At 37.1% G+C, this 23947-nt stretch overlaps 1 protein-coding gene across 1 annotated transcript; it reads right to left on the reverse strand.

The window, feature by feature from the left end:
• Window positions 1-1674: 1674 nt before the first annotated feature.
• Window positions 1675-14837, reverse strand: LOC120330754 (T-complex protein 1 subunit beta-like). Its single transcript, XM_039397661.2, has 14 exons — window positions 14774-14837; window positions 14005-14073; window positions 13056-13242; window positions 12009-12085; window positions 10783-10895; window positions 10280-10433; window positions 9543-9692; window positions 7906-8033; window positions 6721-6932; window positions 5992-6129; window positions 4707-4813; window positions 3891-3990; window positions 2599-2740; window positions 1675-1843 (listed from the first exon to the last, which is right to left on the reverse strand). The coding sequence occupies exons 1-14, from the start codon at window positions 14774-14776 to the stop codon at window positions 1816-1818; spliced, it is 1608 nt and encodes a 535-aa protein (XP_039253595.2). The 5' UTR covers window positions 14777-14837; the 3' UTR covers window positions 1675-1815.
• Window positions 14838-23947: the final 9110 nt, after the last annotated feature.

Here is a 23947-nt window from a genome sequence, read left to right on the forward strand (position 1 = left end):
TTTTTGGGTCGACATTACCTACCTAATATCACAGCCTATAGATAAAATTTGAATCAAGGATCATCGATGTTCTATGGAAGCATGGTCACGTCAAACGCTCAAATAACCGGTCGCCATGTTATTTATCGTCAAGTTCGACGCATTACGGCATCGTCCAATGGACCTTTCCCCGAGCATCGACTTCCTTGTTTACTTCGTGACATTGGCCAATCAGCAAGATGCAAAACGTGACGTAACAATGCCACCTTTCGCATCTGCTTAGACACTTTTCTCACTCAGACAGATTTTCAAGCGTGGTTGTAAACATTACCTCGTTTTTGCGTTTTTGAACTCTATTCGTTAGTTTTCAGTTGTGTTTCGGAAACTTAAATATAAATCAGATAATTCAATGATCACTCTTTCTTCCTAGGAGTTTTAATTTAGATGCAGTAACAAAATTTAGTGTAGAAATAGCTGTGATAGATTAGCCTGAAATTCTTTACCGGTAGTTTTAAAAAAGAGATTGTTGTATGCAATGAATCATAATGATCATTTGAAACATATACCCCATTTTACAGGCGCCAACTCGGAAAAGCACTTTAAAATAGCCCCGAAAATTTTGCAATGGTGAAGTATAGGAAGAATTTTTCGGGGGTCAAAGGTCGGGGAAAGGCCCATCGAATACACTTTTAGAATATTTACAGTGAATTTGTTTTACTTCTCAAGTATTTGAACTCAAACAAGCAACAAAGAGTCAAGTCACTCAAAAATATGAATCAACGTGTACTCCTCTGCCAGGCGATTGATTACGAAATTTGTGCGTAAGCTTCGACTCTTTGTTTTCTTCATTGAAAGAAGCGTTTCGTATCTATCACGGAGTAGAAAACATGAAAAACGGTTTAATCATAAAGGGAACCACGTCCATGCATCAGTAACCAATAACAGATTGACTATAACCATACCTGACATGAACTGGGGATCGGACGAGCAACAGTGGCTAGGGGTGGTTTTTGTGAGGGTTACATATTTATCCCGAGGGAGGGGAGAACCGATAAGAAGGCTCAATGATATGGCTAACCACGGCCTCTCGTCCGGTTACAAGCCTATGTCGGATTAGTTATTTGTTTTCGGAAACATGGACCTGATGGTAGAGCACGCCATAATCGACCAGCGGTTACTTGAACCTCTGAGATAGGATCAAGCAATCTCATCGACTTCTCTATTCCTCGGGATAAATGTGAAATTCCCAACCATAGTGTGTCGTCAGCCCAAAAATGGGGGAAATCGGCAGTCGACCAGCGGTGTCGCAGAGTACACATAAAGGAATCGGATTATTTTTTCGCAAAAACAAAACTCACTGGATATTCGGCAAAGCCAACAGAGTGACCGCAGACCGGAATTGTCACAACTCATAAGTGATTTAAGGTATCAGCAATCTTAATGGTAGTCATTCCGGCGACTGTTACAAAGCGACTCCCTTCGAAAATAGGCCTCTTTGCGCTCGGAAACTGCTCCAAAGTGGGCAAATTGCAATCCACCAGGCAACGGCCTTAAGATAATTGACGTCCTCGAACATTTCACGAGTGCAATAATAATTCCACATTTGAACAACACACACATATTCCAAATATTTAGCATACATGGCCCTATATATAGAATCTAATAGGCCACTTCCTAAATTCAAAACGCAGTAGCTACAAAATGGTTGTATTTTTATTATTTCTGGCATACAAATGATGATCATGCAAAACACACTGATGACATTGTTGAACAATGGAACAGTAAACACACACTGTGACATCACATAGACTCCCTGGGACTACACAATTTGTTAAATCAGTGAGGGTGATCTGGTCTTCTTTGTCTAAAAGTAAAAATATACATTATTCTGAAATAAAAAGTGCAAAAGAATGGCATGGTTGAATAATGAAAAGGGGTCTTATTTCACCGAAAACACTCACAACATATTTCCTTAAACCTTGAAAATAGCTTCACATAAATCAATTTTGAGTGTTTCACATCAACTAGACATATACATATAGAACGGAATTAGGAGAGGGAATTCGAACATCTTGAAATTTTGAATATTTTATTTTATAAGAAAATGATTCTTATATCCTTAATTTTAATCAAGAAAAGTTAAAAGAAATATAATTTTTCTGCAAAAAAAGCACAATATTTTGAAAAAAAAATTGTAATTACTGAATTCATGGAAACTTTTATTTTTTGAACGTTTCAGCTTGGTTTCTAGTGTTTTTTGATGGTTTTTCACTGTTTTTGAATGTTTTAGCAAGGCTCTAGGGTTTTTTTGGCGTTTTTTTTACTGTTTTTTAACGTTTTAGCATGGTTTCTAGTGTTTTTCAAAAACTTCATTTTTCTAGCAGCATTACTTTTGAATATCTTAAATTTAACGAAGTGAATTTTTAAACAACAAAAATTTTTTCCATAATTTTTATTCTAATTCGAGTCACAAGGACACTAACACCCCCCACGATGAGAAAAAGCCAGAAGCAACCACCTATGGTCAAGACACAGCTCATTTATTTCTTCCTTCCATCGCTTTTGCTTTTTATACCTATCACATAACTTAATAATAATAATTCATCTCAAACAAATTACCTCGGAGCAGCCCTTATGATGTCATCAACTCTGAGAATCATTTCTGCGGCCTCCGAAGCGCTCATCAGCACTTGTCGTTTCACTTGGAAGGATTCAGTGATGCCAAGTTCTTTCATGTCACCAACAGTTCCCTGGTTCATGTCTGGAATGGAACAGTAATGTCAAAAACAAGGAGTAAATAGTATTTTGATAATAAAGTTCGCTATTGAAATCTGAATGCAATAATATTTTGCAGGAGTACTTCAACTGAAGTGTAATAGATGACCAATATGTCCCCCCCCCCCCCCTTTGAAAATTTTGGAAGATTGAAATAGTCACCAATAATGCATGCGCTTGCATTCTACCGAAACAAAAATGATGTTATGCTATATTACATTATACATCGAAAAAGTTGCCCTTTCTAACGGACCCGAAATCATGACGACTATATTAGAAGAAAATGGGGATTTCTGATTTTGAAACCCCCCCCCTTTTTTTTGGAAATTCCTGGTTTAGATTATACTCTACTCCGTTAGTATGAACCAAAGATCTAAGTGTGTAAACCTTTCAAACTTCTATCATCTCTGCGCTCATTTTGCATTCAGCAGATGTCTTACAACCTTGCTTTGGGCCAACTTCAACAAACTACGATAACAGATCAATTGGCAGCAAATTTTGAAACAAATATCGGAGATATCAGATACAAATTGGCATTTGTAAATTCATGGAAGATATAAAATGATTAAAATTCCAGAACGTTTTTAAAATATATTCAGTGCAACAACAATTTGGTTTAGGATTCATATTTATAAATGTATTTTTTGAAAATGGCAGCTCTTTGCAGTTTTAATATCAGATTTTATGGACAAGTGGGCCAAGCTTTTATCTGCAACCGTAGACAACCCATGATATCTCGGCTTGGATAGGCTCTGCGTTGTGGCGCAACGTGCTGGGTGTTCGAAACATGCTCGACACCGCTCTTCTTATTACCCTGCATGGGTTCACAAGTCCCATGCGAGGATAGTTATGTGCAAGAGGATTACTAGACTCCTCGCCGCCTTAGGGTGGTTCACGTAACCGCTAGTCGGTTACGACTTCCTACACTATCAAGTCCGTGCATCTGAAACAAATTACTGGCTAAGCCCATACCTGACTTGGACTTGTAACTAGACAAGAGAGCGTGGTTTGACATATGATTAAGTCATCTTATCGTCTATCTTCTTCTCCGGGATGAATATGTAAACCCTATCCTATCTAGTGTTATTAAAATGTCTGATATTTAGTAAATTCCACAACTACCTACTAGCACCTACCAAGCCCTGCATGCTTCTTTCCAGATGTATGATCTGCTCTTAGTTGTGAAACAAGCTCAGCACTGTCATATCCTGCATTGTCAGCTATGATCATTGGAATCTGAAAGATTAGTAAAAAGCTGAATGTTAATCTAATCAAAAAATGTTCATGTGTGTTAAAAACTACTTGATTCAAGAGCCTTTCTGCAGACTAACATTAATGTATTTTTGTGAGACTTCTTGAAAATGGAAATGTGCCCAGAATAGTCCTATTGATTCTTGCTACAGTATCCTTGCATTGTTAGCATACAGATCCGCTCGCACAAATGCAGAGAGAAAGGAAAGGTTGTTTATCTAACAAAACTTTATGAATCAACTGAAGAAAAAAACTTGCTCTTGCTATTTTGCAAGCAGGGATGCCGAATAAGAAAAAATAATGAAAACAAATCAAAATTCAATTATACTCCATTTTCAAAATTATTGTTTATATCAATCAGTGTTTGCTTGTAAACAATGTTCCCTCTAATTTTTTGTAGCATGTGTGCGCAGAAATTTTGGTGTGTGCGCACTTTTTTGGAAATGACTAATATTTGTGCAAAAACCAATGAAAAAATTTTGGCGTTCTAACCGGGTAATAAGTGGGCCAACAACAAACTTTCTCAACCTGCCAACCGAGCACATTGTTACCTTACATCGAAATACGTCTGTGCGCAGTGAATCCATGCGTGTGCTCAGCATCTGAAAGCTGTGTGCGCACGCACACGCGCACACCTTAGAGGGAACACTGCTTGTAAATCTATCCTGTGACTTCTAATAAAAAAATAATAAGCCTCAAACCTGTCTCAATGCTCTCGCAAACGATTCGATTGCCATTGCTTCTTTCCCAGGAGTTCTGGCCGCCAATTCATCAACTGCTTGAGCCATAATTGCCTCTGAACAGCCACCTGCACAAATATACATGCATTTTATTTATTGGACACGTTAGTGGGCATAACGAATGTTTTGCATTTTATGCTGGCACACTTCTTGTTGTTCATTGACACATATTTCATTGATATTAAAAAACGCTTTTCCCATTGATTACTGGACCGATTGCTTTAAAATTTTGAAGATTGAAGATGAAGTGATTGAAGATGGAATATTTCTCTAGAAGGCTATCACTTTTATTTATTTCTAAATTTCGTATGAATTCTATGAAATTTTATATTTCAGCCAAAATTCCGCTGTATTATTTTTATCCACGGGAACACTGATTTTAGTCCGCGTGATGACTGGCTGTGCGTTTTGATTCTGCAAAATTCTCGCAGCTGAAAATTTGGAAACTTTTTGAGGGTATCGGTAGCGTCAAACGTGTCCATATATTGAGCATTGCTCTCTTGTTTCATATTGTATTTTGGTTTTGCACAACGAAAATAAATATCTGAATCTTTTCACATTTCACCCCGGGCAAGCGGCCAGTAATAATATTTTTGAAAAACCAAAATCTATTATCTAGGCTAGGTGAGACGGCTTGTGGTTTGAACCTTAGAACACACGCTTTGTAGCGGCTGAAAATGATTCTCGTTCTTCCAAAATATAAGTGGATCCCGACCAGATTCACATACTAGAGCTTGCATAAAGCCCAATTCATAGTAAGTGACTCGTAACAAAATTCATTTAAGTTTGATACTAATGCCTAGGTACAAGTGAGAGTAGTATTTCAAAAAACCAAAAGTCAAAATGTAATGCCTGTAAAATAGGGTAAATAACTGTCCCAAGGAGGTATGAGAGAGAATAGGTTTGCCCAAAAAGTAAACTTTTAATAATTATGTATTACCTTAATTTGCTTAATATGTGCTAATGTGATATTGGTAGTGTCTGATATGTGGATGTGATTGATAATAAAACATTGGTTTAGCTATTTACTTCAGAACAGAATTACTTTCCAAAATTCTAGAATGAGGGTGTAAGAATCAGTTGATGGTTTAAAAAGGTTGTGAAAGAGGGGAAATTAAGAAACACTGCTCTTAATGAACTATGTATAATTGTAGTTCACGTACTCCCATAGATACAATCAGAAAAAGAGGTTTTAGATTAGATAGTGAATTTCATACAAAGTTTAATCAAGAAGATCTTCACCCACCTCCAAACACAGTTCTTGTTTCTTTAACCGTTTGTGACAAAACACACAGCGCATCGTGAAGAGAGCGTTCAGATTCATCTAAAATTTGTTGAGTCGCTCCTCGAAGGATGATTGTGCATGCTTCAGCTTTTTCAACACCTAATATAAAAAATTTAGAAAAGTTAGTTTGAAACTTTCACATGAGCTCAAACCATAAAGCAAATATCTTAATAAAGCAGTCATTTTGCCCTTCAGAGTTAAGTTGCAATGCTTGGAAAAAGAGTTCAAAAATAAATAAATTCTAAAATTGACTAGATCAGCATTTCTCAAACAGGGCTGTTAGCAGTTCAAGGGAGCCTTGGAGCGAATTCTGGAGGCTGTGAGCAGAATCTTCCAAGTCAATGCATTCGAAACAAATAAATCGAAACTGCTCCCATACCGGACAAAGAATGGTTATTGGACAAGAGGCTGTGGTTCACCATATGATTAAGCAGTTTTAATCTCCTTGAAATGAATATGAGAATCCCACTATTTCTATTATATTCATTCGTGGTAACTGCGTATATTTAAAACTAATTGAATGTGATTTGTTTAATTCATCCACTGTTATGTATTTGTTGTCTTGCATTATTCTTTTTATTTTTTAATTTGTTCATGTACAAAATTACTGATGGATCTGTGCAAGGCAAAACTGTGTATTTTCATTGAAAAGCCAGGGCTATGATAAATCAATAAAAATGAAGATCATACCTGAGAATTTGATCATTTTATCTTCGCCGATAATAATTTCTTCAATTAATTTACAAGTTCCGATTTTCACAAGGTCTGGACGATCGAAAGTCGAGCAGATTTCTCCTCCGAGAACAAGAGCGAGACGTTCAATTCCTTCGAAATCTGCATGTTCGATCGCCATCACTCCTTGATCAGCAAACAATTGTTCAGGGTAATTGTAGATGAGTTGTCTGTTGAAAAAAAACGATGGATTTGATTCAAATAAACTAAATTTTCTAACAACTTTTCTTGTAAGTCATCTTCAAATTCGAATCTTACTCATACAATGATTAGGGCTGGGCATTTCGAATCGAATATTCGAATCAAATAGTAAATTAATTGAATCGGTTCAGAGCATGATTTCAAATCGCCGCCATCTTGTTTTTTTCTTTCTGCCAATGGTCAAGGTGATTTTTTTTCCCAATTTATTTTTCACTGAAATCATATTTTCCAACGCAATTCTAACATACGACCATTTTCTGTAGTGAGTTATTGATAAAACGTGTTCGTTATTCTGTGTGAACGCTCAGTAATCTATCTGAGTGATTTATTCTATGTCTTCAGTAATTCATCTGTCGAGAAGATCAATTACTATAAAAAAGTCCCTTAGAATTATATATTTCCAAGTATTCGAGATTCGATTCGGAAAATTATTCGATTCGATTCTGAAATCACAAGGATGGAAGAGAACTAAAATTATAAATTTGATGATCTCTATGAAATTATAAATCAAATTCACATGTTCATGTTATATGTATGTATATTCGTCTTGTAAAAGCAATATAAAAGTGTTGACAATTATCAATATTGTAAAAGGAATGTATGCACGAGAACATACAGACCTATAACAAGGATGTGTGGCATGCACCCCCTTTTGATAAGTATCAAAAAAACAAAAACGTTAAGTCAAATATGTATAATATAGTCCCTTATACAGATAGTTATGCAAGAGAAGGTGGTGGGTGGGTGTACCAATATGGAGGTAACTAATTTTGTTCGTCTAGTATATTTACTTGGCATGGCTAACACATACAGTCACCGTACTCTATTATGAGAATACTGTGCAAGGGTGGGTGGGTAACAGGGGTAAGCCAACATAGTCAAACCCTCCGGCCACTATGCAATTGAGCCTTCAAATTGCTATTTTACATTTGTTTTTCTCACCTATTAATGAAACAGCTGATGTTGTGAGAGATAATCTTGTCGACTTTTTCCTTCATTTTTTGTTTTTCTGCGAGTTCTATTTCAGCAACTTTTGCTGTACCGTCGACTCGAACTCTGGAACCAAAAATCTGGAAATAAAGTTGTAATTGGACACGTTAGTGGACATAACGATCGTTTCAATATTATGTTATTGTTGTTCTTTGACACGTTTTTAAAAAGTCGCTTTTCTCTTTGATTACTGGACCATTGCTTTGAAATTTTCAGTGGTTGAAGATGAAATTTTTTTCTAGAAGGCTATTACTTTTATTAATTTCAAATATTCCTGTGAGCTTTATGGGATTCGTTTTTTTTTTTGAGCTATGACGTCATCAGAATTTGCCTCCATGTGGCGATTCCGCAAACATATATTGATCATGTGATCAGCGAACAGGTTCCATAGCCAAGCCTGCTGGTTACTGCAAGTTACCGTACCGTACCCACAGTGAATTTCAGCGTAACGTGTCCATATATTTGAGCATAGCTTGTTTTAGAAAATACAGCTGTAAGAGAGAGATGACAGCTACGAGGAGCCAGGCCTCACACGATGTCATTTCCTCATTATTTAAATTTATGTGAGTAAGCGAATAAAATATCTTAAATTAAGGATTAATTTAGAACGGTGATATTCAACCGGGCATACTGCATACCCAAGTGCATACCAAGTCAGATCACGGGAATACAAATACCATACAAGGGTTTACAGCTATAGCCTGGGTCGAATATACTTTCCGGCCTTTTTTGTAAAGTGCTCGACTGTCCATGACAGTTCTAGAAAACGCAAATGCTCTTAAATTATGAATCTGTTTTAAATAAACAGGTACTTCAAAAACATAACTGTTTTTATCACAAATACTTGTTTTATGGCAAAATGCTCTTACGACGAATTTTCCTGTGACGAGATTTCCGGACACGGCCCATGACCACGAATATTGCAAGATGAACTACTCAAGCGATTAGAACCCATCTTGTGCAAAAAATATTTAATGGCGGAGAGATATACAGTAGAGGTTGCGGCTATGTTATTTGCAAATGTCTGAACACAAGTTACAATCATGACATCAACATCTACATATTTTGGTGATTTAGCGGTGCTCCTGAAGTATGCGCACCAAGATGTCACATAACCTGAACCCTAACCCAGTACACAACCTGAGTCCAAGTTGTGCGCCATCTTGGTGCGCATACTTCAGGAGGTTCGATTTAGCATAACTTGTGACCAGAGTAAGACTTGACTTCACCAAACAACCTTTTCCTACTTTATTTTATTAAATAACCTTTGGTATTTGCGAGGTATATACAAAGAAAAATTGAAAAAGGTGTAACATGTAGTAAAAGGTTGAAAAGCACTGATTTAGAATATTTTATGAAGTCCCGGAAGCTATGCTTCTGCAATCCTCCATTTCCTACAGGATTACTGAAACTGACGGTTCCCTGTGAGCCATGAGCATTTACCTTATCTAGGTAGTAATTCCCATGACATTAATTTAAAGTATTTGGTCAATATGCATCACTAGGAACAAACTCAGATAAACCATTTCATAGCTGTTGACGTGCAAATCAAACGAAAATGAAACAGAACAGGTAAAACAAAAACAAACCTTAATTTTATCAGTATCCATTGCCGTATTAGCAAGCAAAATCTTAGCATTTTCGATCCGTTTCGGTTGATTGACTCCAATCTTTTTATCAAGAATAAATCCTTCATCCAATTTTGAATCTGTCATGGTTCCTCCAAGCTTCTTGATAATCTGGATAATAAGGTGATTTCTTGTTAAATTTAAATTAACTTCCTTGTTTACTTCCCTATTATCAACCAATCAGCATGCGTGATCCTCTTTATCACCATTTTTTAATCTGGATGGATTCACATCTTCACATTCACATCACCATTTTTTAATAGGATGGGATTCACATCTTTATCCAGGGGGAGAGGAATGCCGCTAAGACAGCCTAATCATATGGCAAACCACTGCCTTTAGTACGGTTCAGTCTATGTCAGGTATGGGATTAGTCAGCCAGTTATCTGTTTCAGATGCATGGACTTGATGGTGGAGGAAGCCGTAACCGACCAGCGGTTACGTGAACCCCCATACATCAACGAAGAGTCCAGCAATCATCTCGGGCAGAAGTATCCGCACACGATTTGACCCTGCGAACTCCTGCGGGGTAATTTTATGTGCGTTGGAATATTCCTAACACAAAGCACAAAGCGCCACACCACAATTACCCAAGGTCATGGTTTCAACAGGCCAGCCTTTGGCAATTTAGTCAATGCACATAACTTTTCTCAGAGATAAGTCTTTTTTATGCTGAAAAAAAAAACTGAGTATTTTACTTGAATAGCTTCCAAGTTTCCACTTCCTCTTAGTCTCAGAACAGCATCGACGGCCATCTTTGCAAAGAAATCTTTATGTTGTGTCAGGAGTTTTGAGCTCAAAGTTGTTCTAGCAATATTCATCAGATCTTCACGGAATTTGACGGGATCATTTCTGAAAAATTTCATATTAGTAATTTATTATTGGAAAACATCGTGTTAGTCTGGTATAGCGTACATTCGGTAATGAATGTGTAAATTACAAGCCTTGCAAGGGAATGGCGGCAATGTCCACCAAAGGATTCGAAAGCCGTAAAAGTATTCGATATATATTTAATTCGATATTCAAATATTTAATTCGTCGGACAACGCTGGTGGAACATAATGTTATTTTGAAATATATTCAATTTCCGAAATAAGATTCCAGGATGTATTCGGACTGGTAAATTATTCTGTGTTTGTCATCCCTGATGCGTAAAATTCGCAGACGAAACGAAAGTATTTTAATAAAGAACCAAACTGACCCATTATCGATAGTGGAATCTAATAAAGCTTTTCTTGCAGCATCTGTCGCTCTTCTCCAACCAGCGATGATCGTCTGTGGATGAAGCTTCTGTGAAATCAACTTCTCTGCTTCCTGAAATTTTTTTTTAGATATTTAGATTTTACGAATATTTGAAAATTTGAAGATTTTTTGAATAAATTCATGATAATTCTATCCAATTAAAGAGTCCAGTCTAAAAACACCGTCTAAAACACTAGAAACCGTGCTAAAACGCTTAAAAAAAGTCTAAAAACACTTCCTTAGACAAGCAGTTTACAACAATCAAAGTTAGCAGTTACTCTTGCGCGAGTCAAATTAAATTTAAATTCATGATACATGACAATTCTACAAAGAGAAGAGCAATTAAGTATTATTTTCAAATTTCAAACTAATTTAATTGGATCAGGGGCCCAGCCAGAGGGGTGATTTCGCAGGTGGGACCCACCCTTTTGAAAAGCCTTTTTTCATCATACATAGCAATTTTTCGCAGCCTAAAATGCTTTTTAGACCCTCAAGACCAGGGGTTCCTAAGCTTTTTTCAGGACGACCCCAAAGACAACTTTCGAGTGTCCAGTGCGACCCCACGTCAATATATATTTTTTCACAAAACTTCAGAGCTTCTTTCACTGGACTTTTGAGATTGGTCATGTGGTGGTATTAAGTAAAATCAAACAGTGATGTCACAATAAGCACCTACATTTTCTATAGCATAACTGCATAAGCATAGAGCGATGCCTATGAGCCTGTTTTAAGCCATGGTACAAACTGCTAAATTTAACAGGGTTTGTCAAATCTTAGATGTTTTGCACATCCATCCTATATCTTACCTCAGCGACCCCAAGACCTGTTTGCGACCCTACCTAATTTTCACTCTGACCTAATTTTCACTCTGACCCAATTTGGGGTCGCGACCCCTGGTTTGGGAACCCCTGATAAAGACTCTTGAAAACCCATGTATTCCGTGGACCCGCTAGACGTTTCAGTCTAACTTGGCAGTAACAGATTTCCCTCCTCCCTCCCTTTGAAAATCCCTGGCCACACCCTTAAATCAGACATCTTAATGTTGGTCCTGAGTTCCTTGCAGATCTGGCAATTCTGTGCTGCCTTCAATGCTGAACAGAGTACTGAAGGCATATACAAATAGCACAATCGAACACCTTGCTTGGCCTCTCACAGATGAGTGACCCCTACTACAATAGCACTTACTCTTAATAACTCAGAAGCAAGCACAGTAACTGACGTTGTTCCATCTCCTACTTCATCATCTTGAACTTTGGACATATCTGGGAATTAGAAAATTAAATTTTTTTATTTAAATGATGAAGCAATAGCAATTAAGTTCGTTTCGACGCAATGAAGGTTTAGGAGCAGTGCTATCAATCACACTAAAACCTTATGTACAAACTGCTGATTTATAGCATAATCCTTGTTTGAAGATCGAGAGGTGTTAAATTTAATGCAAAGATTGAAATCTAGAATATAATTTGCATATGCTCGGTATCAAAACCTATAGTAGAGCCACTCAGCTCAAACAGAGTAGCTGAATCGAATTATTGAAAACGCGCCGTTGCATATCTGATTATCGTTATGCGAGATCAGATTCCACGTTGTAAGAGATATTTATTTGAGAGGGTTCTTGGACTCCTTACATTCGTATGGTGGTTCAATGACAACCGATCAATTACAGCTTCCATCACCATAAAGTCAATTACTGTGAGTCAAACAATAATATACTCGTATTCCATACCCGGCACGGACTGGTAAACAAACAAGAATATCGGTCGGAGACCGAAGACTTATCGATCGAAACTGCGATTTCGATTCATGACTATAGTGACACCGCGTGTCCCATCACTAATTAATTATTAACTCGCTAATTATACGACATAATTCATCCAAAATTAATAGGCTTCTGGTCCGAGATATGATGAATGCACATGCAAAATTTGGAGCAGATTCAACCACGCCTTCGTGAAATATCGCGTGCATCTAACAGACAAACAGACAGACAAATACTTATCAACATACTTACTTAAGTAATGAGAGGCTGAGTTTTATTGTATAATGAGATAACCGAACATGGCGATATTTCTATGTGCAGGTTCTTAGGTTTGATTCTTTTGTGGATGTTCATGTAAGAGGGGACACTATACTGAACAAGGTAGCAGGAAAATAGGTTGCCAGGTAATTAATAGGCAGTTTTATCGGCTTTGGCTATCCCCAGTATAAATACAAAAATCCATCCGAACTTACCAACTAAGACTTTAGCAGCAGGATTATCAACTCCGACAGCTTTCAATATTGTTGCTCCATCGTTTGTAACAGTGATGCCAGGTTCCAATCCTTCACGTCCAGCGCTCATCAATATTTTATCCATTCCCTTTGGACCTAGCGTTGATTTCACGAGATCACCGATAGCAATTGCTCCAACAAATGAAGACTAAAAATTTAAATATGATTGCTGATTTTGAAAAATTCTCTCAAATCGAGGTGGATTCACACAGAAGTAAACAATACTCAACTTCGAGCAAAAATATGAATGGCAACTGAAATACCATGGGTAACCGAAACCACAAAGTAAGAAAGACGAGCCATTTCTTTGAAAAGAATTTGCTCAAATCAAGGTCACACTCACTCATACAGAATTAAAAGAAACTCATCTATGATTGAAGTTATGGTCGTTATGAAGTTACTGAATTGCCAAGAGCTAGCGAAACTATGGATTTATGGCTCATAAGTAAAGGAGACTCATCTTTGAGTCAAATTAAGAGCGACCGGCGAAATACTAAAAGTTACTGAAAGATTCATGATGGTGTATTCCAAGCCTGAGACTTGAAGCAGTTTCAAAATAACCAAGAAATACCATTGAGATAGACAGTTCCAACAAATGAAGACTAAAAATTTAAAGATGATCGCTGATTCCATAATTTAAGATTCAAATTAAGAGCGACTGTTGAAATACCGAAAGTTACTGAAACTATATCAGAATATAGATTCATGATGGTGCATTACATGAGCGAGCAGTTTCAAAATGATCAAGAAACAGACCTGAGGTAGAAAATTTTACTTAACTGAAGCTCGTGGGATAAAACCTTAAATTAATTTGGCTTAGACAAATTATGAAAAAATTCCTACCATAAAGGAAAATTGATTCAAAAATAATATTTGAAACTGCATATAACTGAATATTTCTTATACTCACCAATCTTGCGGTTTCTGCCTTTTCTTCATCTGCTCCAGCATTATAAATTGAGATTGGGCTTAAGGACATCTGAAACAGTAAAAATGAATTGGGTCATGCAAGGTAGAATACATGAATACAATTTTCCATATATATCTAACGTCTCATTACGTAATTTTGGGCGTTTGCGTAATATTAAAGGTGTGGTCCACTTTAGCAATTTTATTGTCAATCCAGTACGGCACACTACAAATCGGGTGACATTGTCCCGTTTCAGAGAAACCCATTTACAAATGATTAGACACCCCTCTTTTGGGAGACGTCAGGACATTGTTGTCCCTCAATATCGGTAATAATACAGTATAATGAAGTTGCGCAAAATACTACAAAGAAGCGCAATCTAATAACTAACTCATCATTGAATTCCTTGGGGAAAAAATAATCCGATTTACCGAAAGAAAAAATATTTTACCGTAGCATTCGAGATTTTTTAGTTAAAAACGGCAATTTTGATCATGTGACGACCGCGATTAATTTAGATTATTATTGAGACAAGCATGGTGTGATATGACGCATCTGACGTGGTCCCAGGTGCCCCTCGTTTGTGAGACACATAGAGTGTTTGTTTTATTGAGCCAAATGGAGGGAAATTCCTGGAATTTGGATAGTGTGCTGTACTGTAATCAGACTTATCTGATGACCGATAGGTAGTAATGTCATTACAACTATTTTTCAAATTCAATGATTCCGTGTCCAGGTATTACAGTATTATTAGTATCTACGTACTCACCATTTTGAAAGATATTTGTTTGAGATCACAGTTTGTAAATAAATTAGATTATGAATCTAAAAATGAAGACATAAATATGGAAATACATGATATATCGAAATTTTATAGAATACTTTCTCTAAAAAATAAAATTGAATACTATCTTAAGAGGATAAAAATATAGCTGTTTAAAAACAGCCAGTCAAATACAGAAATGTTTTAAATGAGATGGTGCTAAATTTGAGAAGCTCTGATAGAAAATATAAAACAGTAGTACAGTCTGACAGTCGTACAGTAGTAGGAAAGAGTTAATTTTATGCATCTTGCAAAACAAAACATATGTTACCGATATTGTTTCAAATGCATGAACTATCGTGTATCGGTACTACCGTAACTACACAACTAACAGAGTCAAAAAGTAAAAGTCTGGCGAATGGATTGCAGAATTAGGTGCGCCATATACAGGGTGTCCAAAAGTTAGTATACACTTTTAATTTGCTCTTCAGGTACTCATAATAGCGCATTCATTTTTTAAGGAAACATGGTAATGGTATGGATCAGTCTGTAAGTAGTAAAATTTATGTATTCGGTATTGTTTGCATTTTTGTATGTATGTATGTATGTTTATTAGTCTCGTAGTAGTAAGCAGTATAAAAAATTGACAATATTAATATTGGAGACGCAACGCATGCACAAGACCGTACTGGCCTAAAACACAAATGTGCGACATGCGCTCCTTTTCATCAACCAGTCACCCCACAGAATGACAAGGAGATTAACCCAAGAAATGAGATGCAAAATTGCTGTTAGCAAGAAGCATATAAATCAGTAAGGCAAACTCAGCGCCTCTTTAACAGAGAATTTGGAACCTCAATCTCCAAATGCAGAAATGCATCAACCAACGGAACTTACAATAGTTAGCACAGGTATCGTATAGCTAGAAACAAAACAGTCCTGGTATGTAACCTAATAAGCTTTAAAATTTCAACAACCAACAAACACAACTTGTATACACCAGACTAGCCTGTGAAAAACAAAAACAGAAGGTCGTTCGAAAACGCCCAACCGCCATTACAGCGTTACGGTTACTAAGATCGCCAGTCGAGAACATTCGGCGAGGGGCCCATGCGTCGATGAGAAAGAAGTGACCGGAGCATTTGTTCAAATAATAAAACTCGGAAGCTAAATTCTCAAAAATTATCATAGTGATAGCTACTATGAATATTGTAACTCCTTAAATACTAGAATTATTAATTTTAAAATACCTAATTTAAAAATATTACGTTGAAAGTATATTTCAAAATTTGCTCATACACTCGAGTATGCATAAACAGACTCCTAACAACTATATTATATACTCCAGTTCCTATTTCAAGCGGTTTTATAACGACTGGTCATTGAAAGTTTCACCCGGTTTCACAGCGCTTCTTCCCAATTTTTATTTTTAACAAAACGCAGAAATATTTGCGCAGCGTATGAACAGTATAATTAAGATTCAAATTGTGTAATACGAGAATGCGATACCATAATAATAATAATGCAACGTCAGACACCTTAATTTTCCATGCTTTCAGATGCTGGCTCGGCGATATGGCGCATCGTGGTGAGCGTGAGAAACACGCTGGCCATCGCGCCCCTGATTACCAAAAGTGGGCTCGCATCTTATAGGAAAATAATTATGTGCGATTGCTGGACTACTCGCCGCTGCAGTGTGGTTCTCGTAACCGCTGGCCCGATACGACTTCCTAAACCATCAAGTCCTTGCATCTACACTAATTCCACACCCAATCGGACGAGACGCCGTAGCTTGTCATATGATTAAACCGTATGGATATATTTTAATTGGAGTGTGTGCAAAAGAGGGAATATATCAGTCCAAACAATTGAGATGAACTAGGGTTACAATAGACCATGGACCTGAACCACGCTTCGACGGAGATCGTGTGCCAAGCAATCTTCTCGTACATAATTATCCAACACAGCAGGCGAACCCAAGCGGAGTAATCAGAGGGATAGGATTTACATATTTGTTCAGGGGAAAGAAATGCCGAAAAGACAGTTTAATTATATGGCAAACCACGGCATCTCGTCCGGTTACCAGTCCATTTCGGATATGGGATTAGTTAGCCAGTTATTTGTTTTCGGAAACACGGACAGCATTATGCTATGCGATTTTTCACAACGATAACAACAATCAATCCAATCCCACCGATGAAAATAACAATAATTTGTAGAAAAGAAAAATTAACCACGGATTCGCTTCGTATAATAGGCATGCAGTCTAGAGCAGTGGTTCCCGAACCGCGGCCACGGGCCAATTACGGCCCGCATAACGGTCAATATCGCTCGCCAAACTTTATGATTCAACACTTTATGATTTTTTTGCGTTTTAGATACCGCCAAATGTTACGTCATTGTCACAGTTCGATCAGTAGTATAATCGAAACAATTCAATTATACCGGTATCGTAAATATTTTTATCGGAACCGGTATCATCACCTTGAGGGCGCTCCCCTCTCCTGACCCGCGAATATCCTTTCGCTTCCAATTTTGGTCACCGGTTAATCAATCGGGAGTAGGGGTGCTTATTGGCCCTAATTGCTTTGTTGCTATCTGAATGGTAGGGTATCCTCAGAGCGTCGATCGAAAGATTAACTGCATGACGTTAGAATTCAACGTTTTTAAAAAGTCCTGGAGCCCAAATTTCGGACTGAAACTAGTGGATGCAACTAATTTGAAATTTCGAACTGAAACTAGTAACAGTTGTGCCGATGCCACAGTTTTGATGGTGCCAATTCAATTTTGTTACCAATTTTGTTCTGTCGGGAGCCAAAGTTGATGTTGAATATTTCTGATTCAAATTTGTAAGATGGAATGAGAATTTCGTTACAACTGTTGCAAGGAGGCATGTACTTCGATTTCGACTCTTTTCTTTGACGTCTCTTCTTCCCAAGAGATACCCTCTCTTGATTAAAATTTAGGTATACGTGAAAGCAGTCAGTTTGATGAAATACAGTGACGTCAGAATCAATAAATTTCAATGAACATATGACGTCATAGGCAATACGACGAGTTCGCGATTGACGGCGATACACTGTGATGTGTTAACGGTATTCACGCCATATTAAGTTAACTTGTCCTAGTACAACTCAGTCACAGTGTACATAAGGTATAGAAGTAGGTCACGCAGAGGTAAAGCACTGGAATTTCAAGATCAAATCTATGCCAAAGTAGATATAAAGCTTCAATCAGGTTGGGATTTTCATACTTGTCCCGGGGAAAAAAGAAAGGCCTACAAGATGGCTTACGCGTGTGTCTCACACGTTCTCAAAGTGATCCATAAATAGTACCAGGGCTCCGCGGGATAAACCCAGGGCTCCGCGAGATATTCGTTTACCTGTAACTGTCCAAAGAAGCTATAAATACGTCCGAGTCATTAAATAACGTAGGCCTAAGTTTAATATACACAAAAACATTCATCGGTAAGTAACAATGTTTTTTTTAAAATTTATTGCGGTGTAAATGATACTCACCTCTTCACGGGCTCCAGAATACCAAAAGTCCGGGTCTCGCACGGGTTTAGTTGGCAAGCTATTTGTTTCAGATGCATGGACTTAATGATGGGGAGGCAGTAACCGGCCAGCGGGTAACTTCAGGCAAATGGTTTGAGACTAAGCATGTAACGTGGAAATCAGAAAATTAATAAGTCACTCCAAAGATTTTCTCGCAAATGGCGCAAACCGACTCACACTATATTGTGAATTCAACAAAATTTATAGTTATGTAATATCAAGCATGAACGACATTAAATTTATTTTATTAAACATGTAATATCTTGAGCCATGTTTGCTCATGCATGCTTCAATTCCCTGCTACATTATACCCGACTTCCTTTATTACGTGTTGTAATTTCCTTTTAGACGTCTTCATGGTAAACGAGTTCGTGGATATTGCGTGAAAATATTGTTAAATTTGACTTCCATTCTGTCGTTAATGAGGTCATTACACCTAAAATGTGTACTTTGAGTTCGCCTTCAACAAATCATAATGATGGGAAGAACATCGATTACGTACGTTATTACAATCCGCTTGTATTAAATTTCGATGGAGTAAACAACTACAATAACGTAAAAATTGTCACACTTTTTTTGCAGCGTTGACTGCTACTTTAGATCGTACAGCCTTTGAGCTGAGAACTGACTAGTTTCTGAGATTGGTAGCGTAATTTGTGATCTTGCATGTATGTATTCGCAAACGGTAGAGTAGGGCCTAACAATTTTCACACAATTTTGCAGAGCGTACTGCTACTTCAGATTACAGCCACTGAGCTGAGAACTGACTACTTTCTGATATTGATCGCGTAATTTGTGCTACAGTCGGTATCTTGTACTCGCATTCATGTATCCGCAAACGCTTAGGTTGGGCGTAAAAAGGATAAAATAATTAGTTAGGTGTTCCTCTCATTGGTCAACCAGAAGAAAGCGTCGTAATTGTTTTATTTAGAAGACGTTTGAAACTTCAGATCGAAATTGTAAATTTTGTGATTATATCAATGAATTCGACTCCTTTTGCAAAAAATCGACCGAAGGCAGGTGTTTTTGTATCATTACTGCGAATAATTCCTCATCGAAGTAGAGGGCAAAGCGTCAATTTTATTGAGTGAAATATTGTACAGGTATTGTTTTTATCCAATGTTTGTTTAAAATTGTATCTGAGGCATTTTTTTTTTGGTGAATAGCTATGATAAACAATGTGTATTGAAGCGCAGGAAGATTCGCGAGCATTGATGTCAAATATAGTGTTTGTTATGTTTGATTTATTTATCTAAATTAATTATGTTGTCATAAATATGTAAACAATACCGTGGAAATAAACAAACAAAAACAATCAGAGAAGATGACAGTTTATCAATGATATAAAATAGTATTATATGCTCTGTTGATACAAAGCCATTCTTATCCGTACAATTGTTTCTATCCATAAATTTCTTTCTTTCTAAAACAATCCAGCAATATTTCCTCTGACGAATGCTAAACTTCCACGAACCACAGTAATTTTGATAGACGACATTACGGTGTATTAGGGTGCATAGAGCAGTGTGGCCCACCTTTTTTGAGCTATTCCTCCTTTGACCCATTTTAAGTTCCTATTCTTTGCCCAATACCCAAAAACTCAATTTGCTTTTGTTATCTAATCCAAAGATGTATTTGCTTGTGATGCATGCAAAGTGTACTGTGGCTTTCGTGAATTTGGAATAATAAATAATGTATGCACATTGTAATAATACTAAATAAGTAAAAAATAGTAATACAACACGCCAATACAAAGTAAAATTTTCTCCCTCGGCTGGGAGACGTTGGCATAGAATTACCAATGGTTTTATTTATATATGCAGTGTCTTCGGAGATGCAGTTAATTAATCAGAAAACTACGTATATATTCTTGTAATGTAATAGTCAAGTTACTAATTAGTAATTACCTGGTAAATGAGGGTTAGTGACCTCCTCGATTACTCGTGATGTGCAACGGACTGTAAATGATTATCGGCTCCGGTGATCGATATTTTGTTTTATCAATGTTTATTCACTCACATAGAAAATGGTTTCTGTAAATAGTACAATCCAATAATAAATTATTCGCTCTTGAAATGGGAATCGACGACGCGTAATATCGACGAGGTTTCTACGTCTTCGTTGTCAGGTAATTTTCGAAAATATCAGTTTACTCATTTATTTCAATAATGGTGTTAATAACATAATAGAAAGGTTATTGCTTGTTTAATGAAGGATCTTCGGTTAACACTGATTTAGGATAGGATAGGATTTACATATTTATCCCGGGGAGAGGAAAACCGATAAGACGGCTTAATCATATGGCGAACCACGGCCTCTCGTCCGGTTACCAGTCCAGGTCGGTAGTTAGCCAGATATTTGTTAAATCGCCTTTAATTGACAACGGCGTCACCAGGTCAAAGGGTCAGCGGCACTGTCATTAACCAATGTCAGGTTATCGTCGATGGTTTTAAAAGCATATTTGCACTGCCGGTCACGAATCCCGGACTCGAGTTTTGTACAGCAGAGTAGCACATTTGAATAAGCACCCGTAAAGTCTTTTTGTTTGTCAGAAAGACAGTCGTTATTGCAATTCTTCAATCTCGTTATTTGTATACTTAGTTTGATGATTATGATAAGTATATCATCGTTCATAGAATTTAAAATCATTACCATCTGAATTTTTTCAAATTGAACCAACATTTTATAGGTTTAGTTGGCTGATAAAATGCGCATCTACATAAAGAATTGCTGACGGGCCACATCTGAAACACCTAACCCTCCCATATTTTAAATGTTTTTATATAAAGAGATTTTCTGGTATACTCCTGAAGTATGCGCACCGAGATGTCGCATAACCTGAACCCTAACCTGGTACACAACCTGAGTTCAGGATGTGCGATATCTTGGTGCGATTTTCTATTCTCATAATACTATCGGCATATAATAAATAGCGCACTTCTGCGCTGGTATATATTTACATCATTTGGGCATTTATACAGAGAATTTATACTAGCGTCGATGGATACATTTTCGATCAATGGCCTCGTTGCCCATCAAATACAGTGATATTACCTTCGAGGGCATAGCAGCAGTCACAGAAAACAACGCTACAACGATTTATACCGCGTAGAAATGGCAATGAACCAGTTTTGACAATAAAAAATCACGTCATGTCAAATGTCTGCAAATTTAGCGCAGCTCTATCACGATTTCGTCTGAAGACATAAATCATTGGTTAAGTGCAACCTGTTTATTAGTGAGGTAGATTTTTTTATTACGTCACACTTACTTACAAAAGTTATATTGTTTTGTCATGAATATGCAAACAGTAACCTTATCAACGACCTGAGAAGTTGCTAGTTAGTTCACTTCGAGATCTATTATATTCGAGAGCCTATTATATTGGAGATATACTCAGGCGGTTAGTTTGCCTCTACATATATGTTTGTTTATTAAACGTTATAGATTTGCACATACCAGAGCTTGGTAGCGGAAACGTGGGTAGATTTGGGAAATGCGACTGAAAATTTTAGATTATAGTTTTGGTGTTGGTGAGGCATTGTGATTGTCTTGTTTTTTAGACTTGTGAGATTTTGGTTTTTGGCTCATTTGCCAATACAGAAGGCGATATATAACTTTGCAAAATGACATAGGAAGGAATATATAAAGCATAGCTTCGCGAAAATTCTCAAGTTATGTTCACAGCGCGAGTAATTTTAATTTTTGCTTTATACAAAAACTTGGGAAAGATTTTGGTCAGCTTAAATAGTTATGAGCACTTGAATAGTGATAAGAACTCTTATCTGCCTAGGATGGTGTTCCATGTTTATTTTTATGGTGGTAATTTAGCGAACGAAACTCTATTAGGACTTTTTCTTGTAGCCCAGGAGTCGTTAAATTTACGCACGCATTGTGAAATACATGAAGTTTCATGCCAGCCACGCTATTATAGAAACAAATAAGTTGAACCGAAACCAGGAATTGTTATTGGTATGTTTTCGCGCTTTAAAGTTCCTTTGCGCGTTAATGGATTTCCTGAAGTGTTTATACTAATGTATGTTATCTTGTAAAGCTGCCAATACAAAAAACCTGCTGTCGAATAGCGGCCCAATATACCCTCCGTGGAAGAGGCCTTTTAAAAGGCGATTGAGCCATGTATTTCATTCTTATGCTACGCGTAAACTATGGGATTTCCAAAATACGCAATGTCTATTTATTCGGTTTCGTTCCAGTTGAAATATTATACGGATCGAATGAATTTAATTGAACTCTGGCCACCATGCAATCAAAATTTCCGATGTTGCAAATATATAAACTGTCGTCCACGATTTTACCTGCTGACAGTGACGTCATAAACGTATTGATTTGCATCATAGTATGATAGAGTATTTTATTGATGACACATTTCTGGTCGATGCTTTGAAATTGTGTGGGATAATAAAAGAAACAAAAACCGGACGAGCGACGAGATAATAAAAGAAACAGGCTAAATGAGATTATCAGCGGAAACTCGACCAGTTGTAACTGTAGATACATTAAAGTCAGCGAGGACTGAGCATAATGTGTTGTTCTATTGAATTTCGTCGACTTCGTTTCTCTATGCCTTATCTAATGCCGTGAATTTTGGTTTGTTAGAAAGAATTTTATATATCGACCAGAACACCTTGTTAATTTCTAGCGGTGTGGCATCAGGCTAAACATAATCGGAGAACGTAATATGGTATACTTATGGAGCCCGCTTAGGACGATCACATGTTGAACAATCCATGGCCTTATAAAGACCATGCATGTAGAAGATAAGTATATCTATGGCGCTCTGTGTTTAAGCATATTTTAGTGGCTACAGATCTCAGACAGTCAGGGCTGGGATCTGGCGTCTTTAGACTGGTGTACTTGAATTTATCCGAGTCCAATAACGGACTTTTAGCGAAAAATTAGGCGTTTAAATTTTTTACTAAAACAGAAATATGGCTTGTAACGCAACCGATTTAGCATTTTATTTTGACGCAAACCTAATGGCGGTTTTGATATGAATTATAATTAGCGTTTAAGTTTTTTACTGAAACGGAAATATGGCTTGTAAACGCACCCGATTTAGCATTTTTATTTTGACGCAAACCTAATGGCGGACGTGTGGTTTTGAATTTGATATGAATAAGCAATAAAATTTCAGATCAGCATTACAATTCTTTAGTCTCTGTTATTTCGAATATTCATGCGAGTGCCTCATAGAAAAAGGTATAATTTCAACTAAAACCTCATTTATTTGAGGAATGAGTCCAAGTTGGGCGCAGAAGCGTAGCCAGGAGGGACTCAAGGGTCGGACCCCCTTTTCTTGAAATGTGAAGAAAGCATTTTTCTGTATCATACTCAACAATTTGTCGTAGCTTGAGACGTTTAAACTCTCTTGTTACTGTCTAACACGGCAATTAAAAAATTAAGAACCAACCGCAACTCTTACCCCACCATTGATAATTCCTGGTCACGTGGATGTATTCTCCGACTCCCATATATTTGAATAAACGGTGCTCCAGATGTATGCGCACCAAGATGTCGCACAACCTGAATCCTAACAGGTACACACATACTATGTTCAGGTTGTGCGCCATCTTGGTGCGCATACTTCTGGAGGTCCGAATAA

This window comes from Styela clava, chromosome 6, assembly GCF_964204865.1.
Source record: "Styela clava chromosome 6, kaStyClav1.hap1.2, whole genome shotgun sequence".
In the NCBI taxonomy this organism is placed as follows: domain Eukaryota; kingdom Metazoa; phylum Chordata; class Ascidiacea; order Stolidobranchia; family Styelidae; genus Styela; species Styela clava.

What these genes read in the sequence shown, in the direction of transcription:
- LOC120330754 (XM_039397661.2), bottom strand. An exon ending in TGCTGCTAAAGTCTTAGTTG is followed by an intron (nt 12,086 to 13,055) that starts GTAAGTTCGGAT and finishes TCTAATTCCCAG; the next exon opens with ATATGTCCAAAGTTCAAGAT. An exon ending in GATTCCACTATCGATAATGG is followed by an intron (nt 10,434 to 10,782) that starts GTCAGTTTGGTT and finishes GAAATTTTTCAG; the next exon opens with AAATGATCCCGTCAAATTCC.